Genomic DNA, 17,810 nt, shown 5'->3' on the forward strand with positions numbered 1-17,810 from the left:
TATATATATATATATATGTTCAACCTATGCTACATTTAGACAACAGATACTTTATCCTATATCTATACTTACTTATTGATACAGAGGAAGGCAAACAAAAAAAAAAAGAAAGTATATATTTTTTGTTTGCCTTCCTCTGGATCAATAAGTATAGATATAGGTTAAATTATCTGTTGTATAAATTTAGTATAGGTTGAACTTGATTGACGTACGTCTTTTTTCAACCTTATCTACTATGTAACTATATATATATATAGTAGATAAGGTTGAAAAAAGACGTACGTCAATCAAGTTCAACCTATACTAAATTTAGACAACAGATAATTTAACCTATATCTATACTTATTGATCCAGAGGAAGGCAATCAAAAAACAAAAAATATATACTTTCTTTTTTTTTTTTTTTTGCCTTCCTCTGTATCAATAAGTAAGTATAGATATAGGATAAAGTATCTGTTGTCTAAATTTAGCATAGGTTGAACATGTATATATATATAAAAAAAAACTTATATATATATATATATAGCCATGCATAATAATGGTATATTACTTTCCTCTCTGTTGGCAGTAAGTCCTGGTAAGTACAGGTATGCCAGCAGTAGTTATGGAGGTTTTCCCTCACACCAGGGTGAGGTGCCCTATGTATGGAGGGGAGTGGCTGTATGCTCTGAGTCCCTGGATAGTGACATCAGAGATGCGCCTGCCTCCTGAAGTATATAAGGCACAACACAGTTAGTTAGAGGTTGGTTCCAGCAGCTGTGGGAAGTTGTTGGGAAGTTGTATTTTCCTGCATAAGGGATTGTAGGAACACTTTGTGACCCTAGTGCAGTAACTAGCGGTCCAGGTTGACCAATCAGCCTGTCTAAGCCACTCTGTGTCCAGGGACCTGGCACAGAGAGGATCTCCCTAGGAGACGAGGGAATCCCACTTCAATACGGGAGGGCGTACCTGGCAAAGGGACAGCACCAAGAGATGTGCGGCTAGAGCCCCCACTGTGTGAGTGTGAGATTACTCAGCAGTGGCAGTCACCAACAAGAAGGAGTTCCTCACCAGGACCATCTCCCTGCGGAAGCACAGATCCTGATGAGGTGGAGGCGCTGCACATGATGTACGTTGAACTCGCACCCACTACCTCAGCTACCTGTCCTGATGACATCCCCTAATACCATCAAGCGGGAGACTCAGGAGTCCTGTTGCCTACAGGTGCACCACCAAACACGAACACGTAATGGGGGTTGGTTGTTAGACTACCCGGGCCAATGTGAGATTGGGGGGGGGGGGGGGAAACCCGTTACATATATATAACATAAAAACAAAACAGCGCTACAACACATATATATAGCATTAATAACTGGTAAAATTAAATAAATACATTGGAGAGTAATGCAGACAATATAATACATTGTGTTACAAGTATTGTTGCTAATGTGAATGATACTTTTAATTCAGCATGATAAAAGCTAAAAAAATCAAGGTACAGATGTAGCCACCAGTATTAGAACTTGTGCCTGGGAGAATTCTGGGGCAGTCTCACAGTAAATGCCTCAACATGCCTCAACATGTCTGTGAGATTCTTAATGGCCCATTGGATTAACACAGCAGGGGTCCCTGCAGTCCCTTTTCAGTTTGAATGGGACTGCAGGGACCCCCCGCTGTGTTAATCCGATGGGCCATTAAGAATCTCACAGAAATGTTGAAGCAATGTTGAGGCATTTACAGTATTGTGAGACTGCCCCAGAATCTCTCTGAAGTTCCCAGGTAAGTGTTCTAATACTGGTGGCTACATCTGTAACACTAAAGTTGTTTAGTAAGAATGTTTTTTTATGAGCACTACATGTATGTAAAAGAGCTGGTTTACAAGAAATAATCTTTTTGCATTCCTTCTTGTTGCTACGGGTGTGTATTATAAAGAAGTACCCGGACTCATTGGAAATTGTAACCTGGTGTCATTCACAAAACAATTATTCTTGACTCACTTGTAAATCAGGCTATTCTAGACAAGCAGAGTTTATAGAAGAATGAAAGTGAGCAATATGCTTTTTTTATGATAATCATCTCAATAACTGCTCATTATATTACTTTAACCCTAGTAAACCCGATTATGATTCATTGACTAAAAAAATCAAACGTAATAACTGCACATGCAACAGCCTCCAGCAAAATGTCAGTTACGCAATTGTATCATTCAATGTTTGTGATATATCCTTAATAAAATGCCTAAACAAGTAAAGCTTTACAAAGCATGTCAATATGAGAATATACTTATAATAACCATTACCCAACATCTGGTACACATTAAATAGGAGAAACATAAACTTGTTCCCGAACATCATTTGTTGGGCATCAAATCAAGGTGTGTATGAATAACAAACATCAGGAGTACCTGCCATAACTGCAGCCCTATACTGCTCAAATCATTCCATCTCTGGGTGTGGGGCAAGGAGCAGAATCTCCCCCCCAAGATCCATGTATCAAGCCAAAAGCCTTTAAAACTCTGCAATGAACAGTGTACATATCCTAATAGTATATCTCAATAACAACCACATTGGAATGATAAAGAGGGATACTAATGTAGAAGAGACATTAGTAGCATGTCACAAATATATTGGCAGCTATAGTTACTGCTACAACTTATAAATGACGGAAAAGACTTTTCAATCCATCTATCACAGAAGTAGTTAGTTTAAATTAGACGGCATTGGAAACATATCACAATGTGTCGGAGAAGGAAAGTGAACTAGAGTGATGATGTTTGATAGGAAGTTAATAATCGTACATTAAACTAATGCCTGGAAATGGACGTTTTATTCAAAACACCAAATGAAGGTGCACGTGCTATATTAAAATAAAATAAAACTCAGAACACGCAGTGACAAAGACGAATTCAATGTCATTTACATTTTTTAAACAGTTGGTCTTTATATTTGTCATTGAAAAAGAAGATGACTGATCCTGTGGCATCAGAGGGCATGCAAATTTGTGTTTCTGAACACAGAACACTGCCTATTTACTTCTTGAATTAGCATGAATGTGACTCCCTCTCTAGGCTTGAAATAACAAGCAATTAACTTCAATTGGGACAGTTGGTAAACTGCTGGTCTAATCAGAGCAATGCGAGTATGCCAAAAACATGACAGCTCAAGCACCGAACGTTAAGCATGAAATCACATTTAACAGAAGAACAATCTGCAGTGTACATCCTAGCTCAGGTTCTTTACCATTTAACCATATTGTAAAATGCTTGGTCGAACCTTTCATCAAATTCACAATGATGGTAAAGTCATTGAATTACTTAACTAGTGTATTTGTCTTAATAAAGTATGTACTACCTGCTTCATATACTGTTGGAACTTGGGTAGAGTGGGCTATTTGAAGACCAATTTCAAGTGCAATATACTTATCATATAGACATTTTAGGCTATTGCTATTATACATATATTTTACAGCGGTGCGCAAACTGGGGGGTGCAAGATTGTTTAAGTGGGGTGCAGGAAGCGGGTGGCGATTTTGCCAGGAGAAGAGAAAAGCAGTCGGTAGCTGCAATTTCTCTTTCGGCCATTAAGTGGCACTGTGCTACACAGCTCCTGCAGTTCTTCCTTGTTGCATGCAGCATGCTGAGAGTGTGAGAGTGTCAGTGTGACATGGGGAGGGGGGGTGAGTGGGACATGGGGAGGGGGTGAGTGTGAATGTGACATGGGGAGGGGGGGTGAGAGTGTGACATGGGGAGGGGTGGTGAGAGTGTAACAGTGTGACATGGGGGGGGTGAGAGTGTGACAGTGTGACATAGGGAGGAGGGGTGAGAGTGTGATTGGGGGTGAGAGTGTGGTGGTGGGGAGAGTGTGGTGGGGGGGTGAGTGAGGGGGTGAGAGTGTGACGAGGGGAGGGGTGGTAAGAGTGTAAGTGTGACATGGGGGGGGGTGTGAGAGTGTGACATGGGGAGGAGGGGTGAGAGTGTGGTGGGGGGTGATAGTGTGTTGGGGGGTGATAGTGTGGTGGGGGGAGAGTGTGGTGGGGGTGAGATTGTGGGGGGGGGGTGAGAGTGTGACATGGGGAGGGAGGATGAGTGTAACAAGGGGAGGGCGGGTGAGTGTGGAGGGGTGAATGTGACATGGGGGACGGGGGGGTGAGAGTGTGACAGTGTGACATGGGGAGGGGGGGTGAGAGTGTGACAGTGTGACATGGGGAGGGGGGGTGAAAAAGATATGGGGTTGAGAGAGACACTGGCGGGAGCGAGAGAGAGAGACTGGCGGGAGGGAGACACAATGGCTGGAGGGAGAGTGTGAGAGAGACACTGGGGGGAGGAAGAGACAATGGCTGGAAGGAGAGTGTGAGAGAGACACTGGGGGGAGGGAGAGAGTGAGAGAGACACTAGAGGAGGGAGACAATGGGGCGGAGTGAGAGAGACGCGCTGGGGGAGGGAGAGAGAGAGAGAGAGACACACACACTGTGGGGAGGAAAAGAGAGAGTGGGGGGGAGGGAAAGAGAGAGTGGGGGGAGGGGAGGGATAGACACTGAGGGGAGGGATAGAGAGACACTGGAGGGGGTATGAGAAATACTGGGAGAGGGGGAGACTGGGAGAGGAGTGTGAGACTGTGGAAGAGGGGAGAGAGGTCCTGATGTGGCGGGAAGAGAGAGATTAATAATACAGCATAAATGGGGACGCTATTAGACAAATATAATAATATTTATTTTTAAGTGATGTAATTTGTTATAAATACTTTTTTTGTAGACGCGTGACAGGGGCGTCACAAAGCTGGTTCGCCCTCATTGGCTGAACCAGCTCACGTGCGCTGACGTCATGTGATTTTGATTACATCAGGCAGGTGGGGCACAAGAAATTTCATGGATGAAAAGGGGGGCTCGGCATAAAAAGTTTGCTCGACCCTGTTTAATCTATGCTAAATCTGCAATGTTATTTGACATTTGTTCATACAGTATAAATGAAAAAAAAAAAACTGATTGTGGAGAAGACAGAATTAATGTTAATAATAACATGTATTATTAAATATATTTGTGATATTAAAAAAAATACAAACAGTGTTTTATATCATAATGAATAGAGATGGGGGAAACTGTCATAATCCGTTTCACGGAATTTACCGAGCTTTGCATTAAAAATCCATTCCGCGGTGTAAAATCCGACAACGGATTGTTCCAGTTTCAATCCGTGCGGATTAATCCAAAACTGGAATTGTATACAATCCATACATTTTTTTTTAAAGAATCCAATCTGAGGATTCAGCAATCCGTTGGCAGATTTAAAAAAAAAAAAAAAAAAAAAAGAATTAAAAAAATTGCAGAATCCGCCATGTGGATTGCCATTGATTAAAATAAATCAGGAAAATGAATCACCCTTTTTGAGACTGATTTGCAGATATCCGCGGACCAATGGAACCAGCTGATCCGTGTTTCCGCACATTTTTTCTGCCTATCTCTAATAATGAATGCTTCAGAAATTACATTGGTGATTATATGACAGTTGAATATATATTTCTATGTTAGGCTGGGAAACTACAATATGTTTTGCGCCCCACAATATTTTCCTGTATTTAAACCACTTCTCTGCCACGGCAGATTCCCTGTGAGTGGCCAAGGGGATTTGTAAGATTCTTGCTGTAGAATTTTCAAACAATGATTTGTGTGTCAGTTTTGTGGAAAATCCATATCACCCATAAAGCGTTTTTTTTTCAATATGAAGTATCACTTTATATGATGTTGGTGCTAAAGGCATACTAGGTCATGTGACTTTAGCAATATCAGGAGTAGATCCAATTAAGTCCTTTTCCTAAGTTTAACAGGTATCCTCAAAACAAATTTCATGCAAAATCAATGTCCATTAGTCCGGTCATTTGCAAATGGCTTATGTTGTGTTATCCAGCTAACGCAGCGTTAGCCATAGGATAAGGAAGATGCCAGGTATATATTGCAATGCAATATACAGTATACCAGGCCTTTTCCTTCCCAATAATGGTTTTTTTAATGAATCCACTGGAAGACATAATGGCCATGAAGCCATGTATAATGCATGCCTTCATGGCCACTAAGGTAACCAAGGGGTTAATAAACACACCATAACTATCCTACTTTCTATTTTATGTTATAGCGGTAACCCATTATGGAATACAAGGGGTTAACTCTCCCCTTACCCATCCCGGGTGGCATAACCTCCCTCCACATAATCCATTCCCCCAATCCCCCAATCCCCCAATCCCCACCCCAACTCCGTTAACAAAACAACTACCCATATAGTGATGGCCAATGTTAATCAAGGGTAAATCCATATTTGTGTGAATAAAAATGTGCCTGTGGGATCTTGTAAAACAGAAGTAAACACAATGTAAATTCAAATGTACAGTATATGCAACTTGTGTTTTGGGAGTTGACAAGACGCAAGACAAATCAGACAATTACCCCCTCCCCAGGCCCAGTACCCCTTCCACAGGCTCAGTACCCTTTTACCCCCTCCCCAGGCCAAGTACCCTTTTACCCCCTCCCAAGGCACAGTACCCCCTTCCCAGGCCCAGTATCCCCTCCCCAGGACCAGTAACCCCTTATACCCCCATCCATAAGCCAAGCACCTTCTACATCTGCTCTCCCAGGCCCAGTACCCCTTTATACCCCCTCCCCAAGTCAGTACCCCTACATGCCCAGTACCCCCTTATAACCCCCTCCCCAGGCCCAATACCCTATTATACCCCTCCCCAGGCTCAGTATCCCCTTTCCTCCCCCCAGGACCTCCTTATACCTCCCTCAAAGAATCCCTTACACCCTCCAACTAGAACCTCCTGATTTCCCCCTCCCCCTGGCCCATTACCGCCTTATAGCTCCTCCCAGTCAATTACCATTTTATATCCCCCCCCACCCCCGGGTCCATTACATCCATATAATCCCCTCCCAAATCCATTATATCCTTCTAATCCCCTTCCCCCCAGGTCCATTACCTATTTATAACCCCCCCCAGGTCCATTACGTCCATATGGTCCCCCCACAGGTCCACTACATCTTTATAGTATCCCCGCCCCACCCAAGGTCCATTACCTCATTATAATCCCCTAACCCAGGTCCATAAGCCCCTTATAATACCCCCCCCCCCATGGTTCAATACCTTTTTATAATCCTCCATCTTCAGTGAATTACCTCTATATAACCCCCCAAATCATTTACCTCCTTATAATCCTCCCTCTCTCCCCAGGTCTATTACCTCTTCATAATCCCCCCCCCCAGGTCCATTACCACTTTATAATCCCCCTCCAGGTCCATTGCCTCCTTATGAACCTCAGAAACAGGATCCCTGCGCTTCTCCCTTTGGGATAGCAATCAATGGGGAATGTGTATATTATTTATTTATTTATAAAATATTTTACCAGGAAGTAATACATTGAGAGTTACCTCTCGTTTTCAAGTATGTCCTGGGCACAGAGTTAAGACAAATAATACATGGCTACAAATACAGTTACATAAATGAACAGGGTATACATTATATACAAGACATTGCATGCACAGTTAAAGAAAATATATGTTATGGGCGTGTGTAATAGTTACAGACCAGATTAAAATGTGAGACAGCCTTAGTTTTGAAAGAACTTAAACTGGTGGTGGATGTGAGAGTCTCTGGTAGGTTGTTCCAGTTTTGGGGTGCACGGTAAGAGAAGGAGGAACGGCCGGATACTTTGTTGAGCCTTGGGACCATGAACAGTCTTTTGGAGTCAGATCTCAGGTGATAGGTGCTGCATGTGGTAGAGGTGAGGAGCTTGTTCAGGTAGGTGGGTAGCTTGCCCATAAAGAATTTAAAGGCAAGACAAGAAAGGTGAACTTTGCGCCTAGACTCTAGTGATTACCAATCTAGTTCTTTGAGCATTTCGCAGTGATGTGTATTGTAGTTGCATTGGAGAACAAAACGACAAATTGAATTGTAGAGGGTGTCAAGTTTGCTAAGGTGGGTTTGAGGTGCCGTGCCATATACTATGTCTCCATAGTCAATAATAGGCATTAGCATCTGCTGTGCGATACGCTTTCTGACCAGGAGACTTAGGGAGGATTTGTTCCTGTAAAGTACCCCTAGTTTGGCATAGGTCTTGGTTGTCAGGGTATCAATGTGCATTCCGAATGTTAAGTGGGAGTCAAACCATAAGCCCAGGTAATTAAAACTAGTGACAGGTGTTAGGGTGGTGTTAGTGTTGGTTCTAATATGGAGCTCAGTCGCTGGAAGCTTTAAGAATTTAGTCTTGGTCCCAAATACCATTGTTACAGTCTTGTCAGTGTTTAAAAACAGTTTGTTTTGGGAAATCCAGTTTTCGAGTCTCAAAAAGTCAGACTGAAGAATGTGTTGAAGGTCAGAGAGGCTATGGCTGTGTGCATATAGGATTGTGTCATCTGCATACATGTGTATTGAGGCTTCCTTACAAGCTGTGGGAAGATCATTAATGAACACTGAGAAGAGTAGGGGACCCAGAACAGAGCCTTGCGGGACACCACAGGTGATATCCAGGGGGTTGGAGTTAGAGCCGGAGATGGACACATGTTGGGATCTTCCTGATAGGTAGGACTGAAACCAGTTTAAAGCATGCTTCCCTATTCCAGAGCTCTGGAGTTTGTTAAGCAGGATAGCATGATCAACTGTATCAAAAGCCTTTGCAAAATCTAGGAATACTGCACCAGTGAGTTGTCCCCGTTCCATTCCACACTGGATTTCATTGCAAACTTTTAGCAGGGTAGTTACGGTGGAGTGTTTGGGACGAAAGCCAGATTGGAATTGGCTAGGGAAATTTGTCTTGGTGTAGTAGTCGTTTAATTGGGAGTGGACACATTTTTCCATGACTTTGGATAGAATTGGGAGAAGTGAGATTGGTCTGTAGTTTGAGACAGTGTTTTTGTCCCCACTTTTGAAGATTGGGACAACTCTGGCAGTTTTCCAGGTCTTAGGGATATGGCCTGCAGACAGGATAGAGTTGACTATGGAAGCAATTGGTTTGGCAATGGCTGGGGCACCAAGTCGTAGGATATATATATATATGTATGGTGTAAATACCTATAATATCGCCCCCTGGTGGCGATGGGGAGGGGGAGGGGGGGAGGAGGGAGGTTGCTTCATATATTTGCCTGGGCTCAAACATTTCTTTTTTGCAGCTCTGGACAAGAGGGGGATTAGTCTGTTCAGTCTGTTTGGATCTTCCAGCAACTTTCTGTGTGAGGAGGATATTACTGGACAGCTTTTTGTGAGCTCACTACTACACTCATGTTCTACATTTATACAGTAGGCCTGCACCATTTACCCCCCCTACCCCCTCCCCCACACACTTTACTGCAGTCTCCTCCAAAACAGCTCCTCATCCACTCACTAATATACTACCATGACTACCCCATCATTTAATTCCCTCTGCAACCCCTTTCAACACACCCTGACACTGCCTAAGGCTACACTTAGAGTGCCAGCGACGCGACTTCCAGCGATCGCGACCAAGCCGTCGCTGTGTCGCACTCACTATAAGCGCACGCGTTGGCGGGAATGCATTTGTTTTTACGTTGCGTCGCTGTCGCCGTCGTCGTCACTATAAGTGCAGCTTAATTCAGCAAGTTTCAGGCAGCAGCGAAAGGGCAAACACCACACGCTGTTTGTGATCTGCACAGGCCAACTGGATACACTGCAGCCTCTAATTAAGTAATGACTCCAGCCATCTCTCAGCTCTGAACTATCATTACGCTGCTCTCGCTAGCACTTTGCCTCTAGTGCTAGTTTCCACACTTTTACCCACAAGCCCTCTTGCTTATTTTCCCATTCTCTACTGTCATCTCCATCACCCCGTAGTTACCAACTCCTTCTGCTTCTCACAACACATCCCATCACCCCAAACACTAAATAAAAAAACCCTATCCTTCTCTCTCTTTCCCTGTCACAACTACTCTTACTGTGGCACCACGTGTCCCAATCCTGGCCCTATCCACATACCAATCCTCTCACATCCCACACTGTGCCCCAAAGTCTCCTTTTCGCCACACACTGCAGATCACTCCAACCTCGTCCCCATTACACTTCTCCCCTCTCTACCCTTTTCCTTTGCCCTATGGAATGAACGATGTGTATGCAACAAGCTCACAGCAAAGCATGACCTGTTAATTTCCAACTCTCTCAACCTTCTAGCCATAACCCAAACTTAGCTCACCCACTCGGACACCATCTATCCCAGCGGTGCGCAAAGTGGGGGGGGGGGGGGGCGGGAGATCTTTCTCGAGGGGCGTGGGTGGTTGCAGGGCCCCGCGCTTTCCCCCCCGCGATTGAAGTTGTGGTTGTCTGGCGTCGTTATATTTTTATATGATTGTATTTTTGTTTTTTTTTAATACCGGTGTTAAATTTGTGGTACTATCCTCCCCCCCAACTCCAGTTTCTCTATTTCTGTACCCCTTTCCCTATGTTTTTCAAAAAATTCAAATAAAAAATAAGTTACAAAAATAACAACAACTTAGGCATATTACATTTCCAGAATAATACCAGAGTTCTACTATATAATTATTAGAATATAAAACTAATGCAGGAGATCATAGGTAAACAATTATGTAATTGCAAGTTTGCTTATCCCTCTTTTGTATATATTTATTTGAAGTTATAGTCTTCTGTAAAGTGCCTATATTTTTTTAGAAATCCATATTAAAGAAGACATAACACAAACATTGATTAAACTAATAGCTGTTATGCAAGAAGAACATTTATGAAAATGGCTTCTTAAAAACGCTTAAATGTGTTATCTATGTTGAAAGAATATTCAACAATTCCCTGGAGTAAAGATTAGAAGTCCTTCATAAGAATACATTTGGCAAAAAATTGGTCGCCTGCAGTTTTGATTTGCGTTTCAGCTTTGCTGAGTTTTTAATGCTGACTTGATTTAACATTTAATATTTCTGCAAAACCTTATGAAACATGTAAGCATTGTACAGTGTAGATACTAAGGACATTGAGGATGCCAACTAACGCAGGCTGCCCTGCAGCAAAGAAAGTGCAAACACCAGATTGTATTGTATGTCTTTATTTGTATAACGCCATTAATGTAGAGTACATAGCGATTCACAAATATAATCAAATCAAGTGAATTGCCTTGATGCATGCTGCATGAGTAAAGTGATTATCACAACAGGATGGAACAGTAAAATAGAGAAAATAGAAAATAACTACAAGTATCCCTCTGTAGTAACGTTTGTATTTAAATGTTAACATGCTAGTTCGTACACTTAGGGCCATATTTACTAGGATTTGCTATTCTATGCTGAAATACGACCTACAGCAGCTCTGCGCCAACTGGGGGGGTGCGAGATTGTCTGCGGGGGCGCGGGGTTTACAGAGGCCCCGCTCGCTTGCCAAAGGCACTTAAATTAAGTGCCAGGTAAGCGGCGAAGGCCTCTGTAAACTGCACTTACCTTGGCTCCGGAGACGCATCACCATGGCAATGCGGCGTCAAAGGACGCTGCAATATCATGTGACGTCAAGTTGCCAAGGCAACGTGACATCATGACGCCGTAGCCGAGGTAAGAGGGGGGGTGCGGAGAGGGGGGAACAGCCGGCAGGCGGGCGCAGGGAAAAAAGATTGCGCTCCCCTGACCTACAGTATGCAAATAAATGGGGAATAGAGGGTCCAATTTTCTAAGACGTGCTGGAAGGTGTCTTATCAAGTAGTCGATGAAGAATAGCAGGTGCGCAAATTTCATCAGGACATAGAAGAGATAAATAAAAACACCAAAATAGTGCAATATTGTCAAACACAACAGTGTGGTCAATGTTGAAGTTTCTATAAAGTTTGCACTCACGTGTTAAACGTGATATCCAGGTGTTGTGGTTGTTAAAAGTAACCAACTTTAGTAATAACCGGACAGATGCTCCGGATCAACACTGATGTTATTCCATAGGAAGGAAGAGAAATCCACATACAAAAGGAAATAGCAAAAATAGTATAATATTGCTTTTTAATATTAAAAAAAAGTAAGTATTACACTTACATAAGTGCCTTTGTGGTAGGCATTCAGACCAATGAAAGGTAGAAATCATCAAGAAGCGCAAATCATGTGGAATACAAAAGAAGACAACAAACTTATGGTGCAGTATTGTGTGAATTCGGTGAGTTAAATGGCACAGTTATATGTTCTGAATACTCACAAACGTGAGAGGTAAGTAGGCATGTAAAGGTTTCTTTCTATTTCTATTTCTATGTACAGTCTGCACTATGTCCGGTTCAATTTATTCCTAAGGGCCCCTGGTTACAGTGTACCTGATCGTGAAAGTGTACCTGATCATAAGTGCGGTTCCTATCCGAATACCTGGCTTCATTTCACGGGTTAAAGAAACCTTTACATGCCTACTTACCTCTCACGTTTGTGAGTATTCAGAACATATAACTGTGCCATTTAACTCACCGAATTCACACAATACTGCACCATAAGTTTGTTGTCTTCTTTTGTATTCCACATGATTTGCGCTTCTTGATGATTTCTACCTTTCACTTGTCCACGAGGATTGAAAGAGCAGTCCTGCATCAGGTCACAGCGGCATATATCACACGTGGTTGTATAAGTATCACTGCTAATTATCTTATTTTATATATTACACTGTGGGTTTATTTGATGTTTATTTAAACCATATACACTGAGCGCCACATTTTGATAAGTTTTTGTAGGCATTCAGACCACCCTGGGTCAAATGAACAGGTAGCACTCCACAAAGCGACAGCTTGCTCCACGGCCGATTTAGCATACTGTATGTTGAGCTGAACGATGCAGTCCTCCCCTCTGAATGTCACCAGCAAAGTCTCACTTAGGGCCTCATGCAGTAAGCGTCGATTAAGTGAAATCGGCAAGCTTACCGATTAGTCATGTTAATGGCGATTTTTCCTCTCCGTATGCAGTAAGTGCCGAATACATTCAAAATCAACCCGAAAACAAATCCGCCCACTCTCACGATGATTAGCCGATCACACACAGGTGTATCGGCGTGCGTGGCGGGGTGCTGATAGGTTGCCCAATCACAAATCTTGCTGAATCAGGCGAAACAAGCATGTATTGGATTGCGCGCCATATTTAAAGGCAACGTGTAGTGCTAATCATTCTCTGTGTTGTTGGGAGTGAGAGAGAGAGAGACGCACAGAGCTGGCTGATTGAACATTTGCATATTGACTGAGAGACTTGTTGTGTATTGGGTGAGCTTTGTCCATTGTTGTTTTGTTTACATCTTTGTCTTGTTTTATATGTGGAAGTGTTTCGTGTGATTGGCTGTACATTAGTTGTCTGTTTTTTGTGAGTGCTGGAAGTATGCCCGCAAAGCGTGGGAAGAGTGATGCTGGTGGGAGTGGGAGTGCTACTCGTGCGAGTACGCGTCGGAGTGAATGTACTGTTCAGGGGAGTGGTGTTGCTGGGAGTGGGAGTGCTGTTGCTGGGAGTGGGAGTGTTGTTGCTGGGAGTGGGAGTGCTGTTGCTGGGAGTGGGAGTGCTGTTGCTGTGAGTGGGAGTGCTGTTGCTGTGAGTGGGAGTGTTGTTGCTGGGAGTGGGAGTGCTGTTGCTGGGAGTGGGAGTGCTGGTGCTAGGAGTGGGAGTGCTGGTGCTAGGAGTGGGAGTGCTGGTGCTAGGAGTGGGAGTGCTGGTGCTGTGAGTGCTGCTGGTGGCGCAGTTGCTGATGGGGTGGATGGTGGTGGCGTGCTTGCTGGTGGGCAGCTTTTGGAGTCTCTTCCATTGGAAGAAGGAGAGTCCAGTCAGCACCAGGCAAGCTCTGACCCTAAACCTGCTCGGAAGAAACGTGTGGAGAAGCCACGTAATCCTCGCTTCAATGACCAGGAAAATACAGCTCTTGTCACTGGCATTCTGGAGCACTATGACAGTATCTATGGACATTTACTAGGTAAGTGTACCTTTACATTTATTATTCAAATACATGTGATCCTAGGTCATCTGAGTTTTGTTCATATGCAAATATGGGTTCAGAATATCTTTCTATGTTAATTAGTCTGGAAACACAGCTTTTTATCATGCCTTACAAGGACAACTAAACACAGGCGGTCAATTTGCCATAACTGCATACAATATGAATGCAACCTTGCTTACATGTATAGGTTTAGTAGTGAATGCTCATGTGCTTCACATATTACACCTAAAACAGCATGTTTGCTATCTCTTGGAACAGCTAGCAGTGTAGGAAACTGGTGCTTCTATTATTATTAATTTACCTCATATATTTTATATGTTTTTCAAGGGCGGACAAGTTCAGCAAGCAGAAAAGAAATGTGGGACACAATAGTCATTGGTGTCAATGCGTGTGGGAATCATGTGAGGGACAAGCGGAATTGTCACAAGAGATTTGATGATATTAGGTCCAAATTGAAAAAGAAAATACAACACCAACGCGTGCATGCTACTGGCACTGGAGGTGGGCCGACACCACAACGTCTCATATTAAGTCCATTGGAGGAGCTGCTTCGGGCAAAATTACTTCCCGTCGTCGTGGAAGGCTTACCTGGTGACCGTGATATAGGAATTTATCCCTCACAATTTCCACCAGGTGAGAAATATTAATGTACTAGGCGTGTCGTTGCTTACAGTTATTTTGCATATTTACACTGCTTTTTATACTGTCTTCACAATATAAGCATACCTGCATTTATATATGTATATGCCTGATTCTGTATATATATATATCTCAAAATAGACATATATGTTGTAGTCCTACTAAAAGCAGTAACTAATATAGCACGTGCCATTGCGTGCTCATTTACATGTGAATTCCCAAAATGCATTGCTGCAGTGGAAGCAATTGATGGTGGGCGAAGATGGGGAACAACAGGGTAGTACACATGTGTAACACATGTTAATGAGAAATTATTACTAGCTACAGGTACAGAACATAAATATGTATAATATTATTGTGTATTTTATTTATTTTACTCTGACAAACATGACATTACTGCCTATTTTAAGCATGCATCAAATATATTGCATGCAACGGCCTACAAACATCACTTGCACTAACACATCTATAGTTGTTAATGAAAAGGTCCATTTTTGCTTTAAGTCATATACAGACAGCATAATGAGGCACACGTATCATATGTTATGTCATTGTTTTCATAACTTAAAAACTGCACACGACTATTTAGCTCATCTACCATTGTGTTAAAGCAGCTGCAATTAATATCTCATCACAGCATACACTTCAACAGAGGGGGTGGGGTTCAGCACACACACTAATTACAGCCTCATTTTAGGGTCAACTTAGTTCACACCATTTTCAAGTGTTTCAAGTAATTGAAAGGTGTGGCTGATTAGGCTTTTTGGGGAAGGGAATATCGTTCTTACAACCTGACTAGCACAACTGAAGTTAATCACACTCATTTGAAAGCTTCACTTTAGCTACTAAATGCCCCAACAACTCATTACGTATCAAAGCGTACGTCACACATTAGTTCACTCATATCTATAGTTGAACTACTACTATCAACGACACATTATCACACACTGCATGTGTTGTCTTGTTCAGTCACAGCCACATTCATGTGTGCTACATCTTATATTAATGTACCACACATATCCTCTACCAAAAACAACACTTTTTGCAATATGACCACCTTCATGATAACCATTGTGAATGGTCATCTCATGATAGTTATGTACATTATGATACTGATATCACTACACAACATATGATTTTTATGTACAAATTTTATCTATTTATCCTCACGCATTACTGCAGAAACATAGTATGTTTTATGTTAGGGAACTCAAAAGTTCTAAGTACACAGGCATATACATTGTTATTCCAACTATTTATGTTCACTTTCACACACACATTTTGCGTTAAGGAACTGATGCTGTTACGTACTCATAAATACAGAACATACAATAACTGTTTGTTCAATATTTACACATGTAAATGTAAAACTTATGTTATTGTTATATATAGTTGCCCCTGAAGGACATGTGTCACCTGAGACTGAACAAGTGTCTTCACCTGGGTCAGCCAGCTCAACACACCTAGAAGGTGAGTGTATCAGTTGGTGGCCATATAATATGTGCTCTTCTATATGTTATGTTGTCATGTTCATTATTTGTTTTGCACATCTTCTTTAAATAGGATTACTTAGTGTCAGTGAAAATGAAGTGTAAGGCAACATGTATTGTGTTAGTGATGTTAACTATCATGTAGGAGTTGTGAGTTTACAGCAAGTTTTCATTCACTCATATTTCATACTGAGTCCAAACATTATTCTTAAGTCAAGGTAGTTTTTAATGTGAGGTTATAAAATGTATGGAAACATGTTAGTTGTTACTTATGACACAATAGAATTACATAGTAACACAGCAGAGATTAACATGCCATTTAATAATGTGTACATTTATTTGTAGAACATGATGAAGAGGATTATGATGATGATGATGATGATGATGATGATGATGCCGCCGCCGCCATAGACACACAAATACAAGCAAGTGACCATGAAGAGGTTCCAATTGAAACTGTTTTACCGCCAAATCGTCCAGCAAATACCACATATGATGCAATTGTAGCTTCTGAGGGAAAAATTGTGGAAGCAGAAAATCGTCGCCATTCTGACCTGATGACAGTGCTGGAAAGGATGATTGCACTGCAGGAAGAAACAGTTTCACAATTGGCACATCTCCACAGAGTCTTCATTGAAGTGCCTAAACAGTTGCAAAAAATCAACACCTCATTCGAAGCATTAGTTGTTCAGCAAACACAAGCTAATTACTTGAGAATGACTAATGTATCACAATTCAACATCAACACCTCACAGGCAGGATCTGTTCATGCTGGCCAGTTTTCACCAAATTCATCTGATCTTCATTCACCAGGTCCGAATGTTACCGGTCAAGTAGCAGACATTGCTGTGCAGGTTCCTGACGACATCCTACCGCTGCCATCTGTACAAATTCAGCAGCTGACACCTACAAAGGAGGCGACAAAAACAAAACAAGACACACATGAAACAGACCAACCATCACTTGTGCAGTGTCTACCAACTTGCTCACATGTGTCAGTGGGCACAAGCCCTGTCCGTGAACAGTCACTACCCAAAAGCCCTGTAGGTGAGTCACTGCCCAAAAGCCCTGTAGGTGAATCACTGCCCAAAAGCCCTGTAGGTGAATCGCTGCCCAAAAGCCCTGTAGGTGAATTACTGCCCAAAAGCCCTGTAGGTGAGTCACTGGCCACAAGCCCTGTAGGTGAACAGTCACTACCCAAAAGCCCTGTAGGTGAACAGTCACTACCCAAAAGCCCTGTAGGTGAGTCACTGCCCAAAAGCCCTGTAGGTGAATCACTGCTCAAAAGCCCTGTAGGTGAGTCACTGGCCACAAGCCCTGCCCGTGAAGTGCCAGAGGCCACTCAAAGTGGCTCTGTTGTGGCTAAAGTTGGTGGCAAAAAAAAAAGGAAAATTCAAGAGACAACAAGCAGGCCTGTTACTCGCTCGCAAAAGGAAAAAAATAAATAAATTTTATAATTCACAAAATATGTCTTTGGCCTTGTTTTGTTGACTTCAGATTATCTAATTACTATTGTATGTATGCTGAAGACTGTGTTGTTTCCAAACTTTCAAGTATGTTCTTGTACACGTGAAGTTTTGGAAATGTTAACACTCCTAATTAATGAATAGTGTTATAAATATTGATGTATTAATCGTCTGTTCAGTAATGGTCCACCAGGAGCCAGTTGCTAAGTTTAGAGAAGCTGCCATTGACTTTGCAGCAAAACATTGCATTTGGGTGTGTTAATTGATGTAATCATTGCATGTGCATATTATTTTCATGCAATTATAAAAGCACCTATTTAAC

General features: G+C 42.3%; 2 protein-coding genes across 2 annotated transcripts in view; one reads left to right on the forward strand and one right to left on the reverse strand.

Annotated features, from left to right (window-relative positions):
- Positions 1-17,810, reverse strand: part of ADAMTS12 (ADAM metallopeptidase with thrombospondin type 1 motif 12) — a 609,209-nt gene that overhangs the window by 124,329 nt on the left and 467,070 nt on the right. The window lies entirely within an intron of this gene.
- The window catches only part of LOC142468366 (uncharacterized), a 32,366-nt gene that overhangs the window by 1,256 nt on the left and 13,300 nt on the right, over positions 1-17,810 (forward strand). Inside the window, exons 2-3 of the mRNA XM_075574880.1 lie at positions 15,925-16,002; positions 16,368-17,177. Coding sequence (XP_075430995.1) covers positions 15,925-16,002; positions 16,368-17,177 — 888 coding nt within the window. The remainder of the gene's footprint in view (positions 1-15,924; positions 16,003-16,367; positions 17,178-17,810) is intronic.

This window comes from Ascaphus truei, chromosome 1, assembly GCF_040206685.1.
Source record: "Ascaphus truei isolate aAscTru1 chromosome 1, aAscTru1.hap1, whole genome shotgun sequence".
NCBI lineage: Eukaryota > Metazoa > Chordata > Amphibia > Anura > Ascaphidae > Ascaphus > Ascaphus truei.